Source organism: Photinus pyralis, unplaced genomic scaffold (genome assembly GCF_008802855.1).
Source record: "Photinus pyralis isolate 1611_PpyrPB1 unplaced genomic scaffold, Ppyr1.3 Ppyr1.4_LG3b, whole genome shotgun sequence".
NCBI lineage: Eukaryota > Metazoa > Arthropoda > Insecta > Coleoptera > Lampyridae > Photinus > Photinus pyralis.
This window is the reverse complement of record NW_022170510.1, coordinates 2,954,736-2,960,429: the sequence shown is the minus strand read 5'-3', so window position 1 is coordinate 2,960,429 and position 5,694 is coordinate 2,954,736. Positions and strand designations below refer to the sequence as shown.

The 5,694-nt window shown below is 33.6% G+C and overlaps 1 protein-coding gene across 1 annotated transcript; it reads left to right on the top strand.

Moving 5' to 3' along the window:
* Positions 1–782: 782 nt before the first annotated feature.
* On the top strand, positions 783–2,373 carry LOC116166884 (PCI domain-containing protein 2). The gene is made up of 2 exons (XM_031482073.1): positions 783–976; positions 1,030–2,373. Exon 2 carries the CDS (start codon positions 1,032–1,034, stop codon positions 2,226–2,228), a length of 1,197 nt encoding a protein of 398 aa, XP_031337933.1. The 5' UTR covers positions 783–976; positions 1,030–1,031; the 3' UTR covers positions 2,229–2,373.
* Positions 2,374–5,694: the final 3,321 nt, after the last annotated feature.

Below are 5,694 nucleotides of genomic sequence, written 5' to 3'. Positions count from 1 at the left end.
AAATGAGTTGCTGTCGAGTCACCTTTGGAATTTTTGTTTACAAGAGAAATCATACTTAACTTGAACTTCCAAGAGGGCAACTCGACCGCCACCATTTTTGATCGCCCGTTACTAGAAACCCGTTATACTAAAAAGATCGCCTTTGGTACACATTTGATTTACATTGTGCGACCATATTTTGACAAAACGAGCCTATGTTTACTCATCAAATTTTTGCTTTTTTGTATGATCTAAACAAATTTTGGAAATATGTTTACAAAATCTGAAAGGTCATACCCAAAAAGCTAGCTGAAACCGCAAGTTTCATCCTTCGTTACGGTTTTTTAAGAGAAAAGAATGGGGGAAAAATTCAAATTTTAGGAACATAAGTTCCCTAACGATCCATTTTGAACCTTGTGTTCATTTGTAAAATGTGCTTGTTTTCTACTTAACTGTTGCACTCTGCACAATATCAATTACTTACTTAAGAATTCCATGTATCATACAATGAAATTCTATTCATGCCTATTTATGCGCTTAATTTTTATTTACAACAATCCAATTTTTGTAAAAGGTATTTGTGTTAATAATTCGAAGACTAAACTATAAATTTTGGTTCAATATTACAATTCTGAAAGAGATAAAATCTGAAAGCATTTGTATCGGTCTTGGTGCGCCACACTAGCGACTTTTAGCGGACTTCATTTTTTTTGTACACTAGAGTAATATACTTTCGGAACGTTTCTCGTATAAATGAACGATATGATGCACGTGGCGACATCTCTTCGTAGTCTTGCGCACTACCAGAATCCAGTAAAGATTTTTGTGTTTGCGTTACTTCCATTTGGCTATAATTTTACAATTTACAAATACCCGGGTATTTGCTTTCACGTGCATGTACTTTATAAAGCATACTGGGTTTCACAAACTATAGGAGCTAAGAAGAGGAGCTGCTTTGGTTCTTTTCTGTCAGCTAAACACAAGTTTGTTGTTTGAGGTTAGGAATGTAGGCTTGTATTATAAATCAATAACTTTTCTATATACTTTTAGGGATGGCTTACATGGTATTTACTCATTATTTGCAATTAATGGATAAGTGTTGGCGATCCCAAGATGGTAAAATCATTGCAAATCTAATTTCGCTTCGTAATGATCACGTCACGAATAAAAATCTTGTGTTGGACCGACCCGAAGCTATGGTTGAACGTTTCCTGTCGAATCCCTTCGATGAGATCGTAACCTGTCACATCAAGTGCATCCACGCTTTACATAACAAAATGTACTTGGAAGCCTACCAATTTCAGAGTACATTGACTCAACTACTTACAAAAGTAATCCAAAACCAGCGAGAAGAAAACTGGGCACTGCCGATTATGTACACAGTCTGCTTAGATTTAAGATTACTAGCACAAAAGGTTGAGAAAGAGAGGAATAATGTTAACGACAAACCGGGAGAAATACTAGAGCGAGCTGCCGAAAGTTTGCTGGGCTGTTTTCGTATTTGTGCTGCCGATAATAGATCTTCTGAAGAGGATACAAAGCGAATAGGAATGTTAACATTAGTCAATCAATTATTTAAGGTTTACTTTAGAATAAACAAATTGCATTTATGTAAACCCTTAATTAGGGCTATAGAATCGTCTCCATTTAAGGAAAGTTTTGCATTGAGTGAACAAATTACTTATAGGTATTTCGTGGGAAGGAAAGCGATGTTTGATAGCGATTACAAGGCGGCTGATGACTATTTAACGTATGCATTTGAAAATTGTCATCGTTCAAGTATTAAAAATAAGCGTTTAATATTAATCTATCTCGTTCCTGTGAAAATGCTGTTAGGATACATACCGAGTAAGCAGGTGCTGGAAAAGTATGATGTGACACAATTTTGGGAATTGGTGCAGGCAGTTTGTCAAGGAAATTTAAGGTTGTTTGACGACATTATGGATAAGCACGAGACATTCTTTATTAAATGTGGAATTTATTTAATTGTGGAGAAATTAAAGATTATAGCTTATAGGAACTTGTTTAGGAAAGTGTATTTAATTTTAAATACGCATCAAATACCTGTTGAAGCATTACAGTCTGCTTTAGCACTTTTAGGACAGGATGATGTTGACCTAGATGAGACTGAATGTATTGTGGCTAATCTTATATTTGAAGGTAAAATTAAAGGGTACATTTCTAGGCAACATCGTAAGGTTGTAGTTAGTAAACAAAACCCATTTCCATCTTTAATAGGTTTGTCATAGTTAAGAATAAATTCTCCTTTGTAACTGTAATAAAATTGTGTAATATTAAGTTTTGTTACATAATGTGTTCATTTTTACAATGTGTTACACCAATCTGATGTTTCACATGACTAGTTTGGCATAATAAACTCTTATACTGGTTCAATACGATCATTTCAAACTTTATTGTGTTTTTGTGCTTTGGAGTTGTTCATAATGATTAAAGGAACTTTGTTTTAAGGTTCAAGCATTGCTCATTCAATTCAGAATTCAGTTTGATTCAAGTTTAATGATTACTAAGCCTTTTTGGATCTTTTTGAACTGTACAAAGCAGAGGTTTTATTTCCACCTGCACCCTATTGATGCTTATTAAGTAGTGCAGTTGAGAACTTCGATGTGCAAAGCCACTAACCACATCTAATAATTAAGATTAAATGGACAAAAGGATATGTACCTACAAAATAAAGTTAAATCTGAATTTTGTGCCTTAAAATATGATCCATTGGTTAGTTTTCAAATGTGTGATGTGTAAAATTTGTTTCACATGAAATATGTCTCTTTTAGGTAAACAATGTCTTCTTTAATTAACACTCAAAGGATTTGCGGAGTTGTGGCAAAATCTCTACAGCTCTATTTTGTACCTATACAGGGTGGTGACTTGCGTAACGCATCATAGGGATTTAAATGTAAAATTCATAACGTGCGATTATTGGCTCCCTAAATTATTTTCGAGCAAAATGTATTAAAGTTTTTTGTAGAAAAAGATTTTTTACGCCAATCAGTTAACTGTATTAGTTTTCAATTTTTTTCATATAAAGACGGAAAATTGGAAAAATAAAATCCGCGTCTTTTTCAATAATCTGCGATGCCATGGAATGTTCTAAAACAAAAAGTTATCCAGTTATCAATTAGCAGCAGTTCGAAAATGGATTTTATGATCGACTTGGTTACTGTCTTGCAGTTAATGGTGAGTTTTTCGAACAATTATTGTAAATTATTATATTAGGAAACCGTTTTTAGTACTTAATTTGGTCTTTCTTTATGTTGAATTCGCTGTTCTAAATATAATACTTTTTAATAGAATTTGATTTGTTTTATAGCAGACATTCCATGGCATGACGGACATTGGCGTAGTTTTTGTATTATAAAATTCCGTGGCATCACACATTATTGAAAAAGATGGGAGTTTTATTTTTCCAATTTTCCGTCTTTATTATCAAAAACATTGAAAACGATTACGGTTGATTGACGTAAAAAATATTTTTCTACAAAAAACCTTAATACATTTTTGCTCTAAAATAATTTGGGGAGCCAATAATCGCATGTTATGAATTTTACATTGAAATCCCTATGATGCGTTACGCAAGTCACTACCCTACCTGTATACCGACATTCAAAGACTTGCTGAAAGCAAGTGTCTGAGAGTACTTGCTGAGGGAAATTGCTTTTTACAACTTGCTTTATGTAAGTGCTAGCGCAAGGTACTCTCAGAATTACTATTGCAATTTATTACCCCGTATAAACTACGTTTAAGAGCGTAGTCCCTAATATTCCTTTATACTTATGGCATGCCATGATTGATGATGTGAGAACTGTATGGTATTCTAGGTAGGTAGGTACTTACTAATACTGCCTACATATCTATTGTAATATCCTTATATGAATGTCCTGTCATACTTCCAAATTGCATTATGTAGAATATTGTCCTTATATGTAATAAATCCCATATGAGGTGGGCAATTACAGCGGTAATTGCATTGTAGAAAGTGAAAGAGCCCTGCGATAATTGCACAGTCCATATCCATGGCAACTGGCAACTCCTTTGGACACTTTCATAATACACCGACAATTTATAAGTAGCATGTTTGTCACTTGTCAGTCAAAAAACTGTATTCGATAATTTTCATATTTTGTTAAAAGAGCCCGACACTATGAAAATAAACTCATGCAGTTTTAGACAACATCTGCTTTCAAAAAAATTATCGGTAATTTTGATGCACTTGTGCAATTATACCTACGATTATTTTTTGACGTTTCTCGAAACCAATGGAAATGTTCAATTTCACTCATTCATATACGTTCTAGCCACTCAAAAGTCAAAACATTATTATAATATAATTATAATAAAATAATCTACTTACATTATTCTAGCGAGAATTATTCAATGTTCGTTTTTATTGAATGACAATTACCACATGACAACGTATTTTCTTGATGTGACGCGTCTGTCATAAATTTTCAAGAAGTTTCGTAAAATGAATTCCAAACGTTTTAGTGAACCATCAGTCGATGTAAATAAGTAACATAATCATTGAAAGTGCATGTAAGAATACCAGAATAAGAAACGCATCTATTTGGAAACAATTTCAATTATTTTGCGACGTGGGGGGCTATAAATTGGAAGAAAATACATCCACAGAAAAACTCGCCGTTATTTTGAAGGACTATTGGTTCAATATCAAAAAACAGAATGGAGAAGACTATAAAGAAGCTGTGATCAAGACAATGTGGAATAAGACCGCAAAATTTAATGCAAAATATGTACTACGACAAATTTAATAGAAGATTCGAGTTCGACCCATTCAATGATATCGAATTTAAACCCGCCAGAGATGCTAAAAACACCAAGCGTAGGGGAGCTAACACGAAATCCACTGAACGAGAATGATCAAAATTTTAACCGATGGTGTTCCATTTTGCCCTATCAGAGTATGCTAAAATCGATCGTCTGCCGCCTCAGGTCATACGACTTAAGGCGCTGCGGGTACTTCTTGCGGTACCAATTCTGAAAGGTTGTTTTTCGAGAAAATAAGTTATACACCAAATGAAAACGTTGATAATAGCTCTTAAAAAAATATTTAAAAAAATCGCGCGCATTTGATAACTCCGTAAAAAAACAATTCTTAGTCGGTTTTTCACGAACTTTCTACGGATATAACTAGGTTACGGTTGGACGAATGAAGCTGATTTTTTTTTACAGACTGATGATAGGTACTACTAATGACTTAACGGTGTTTCGTTTTTAAATTTTTTCTCTAATTACAAGTTTATCTTATTATCTTAACATTATAAGATATCTTATAATTAGAGAAATAATTTAAAAAAGAAACACTCTCATATTCATTGGCTGTACCTATCATTAGTCTGTAAAAAAAATCAGCTTCATTCTTCCAACGGTAACCTAGTTATATCCGTAGAAAGTTCGTGAAAAACCGACTAAGAATTGTTTTTTACGGAGTTATCAAATGTGCGCGATTTTTTTAAATATTTTTTTAAGAGCTATTCTCAACGTTTTCATTTGGTGTATAACTTATTTTCTCGAAAAACAACCTTTCAGAATTGGTACTACAAGAAGTACCCGCAGCGCCTTAAGTCGTATGACCTGCAGACGATCGATTTTAGCATACTCTGATAGGGCAAAATGGAACTCCATCGGTTAAAATTTTGATCATTCTCGTTCAGTGGATTTCGTGCTAGCTCCCCTACT

Bases quoted from the DNA above. Each gene is read 5' to 3' on its own strand.
- LOC116166884 (XM_031482073.1), top strand. From the start codon at position 1,032: ATGGCTTACATGGTATTTACTCATTATTTGCAATTAATGGATAAGTGT.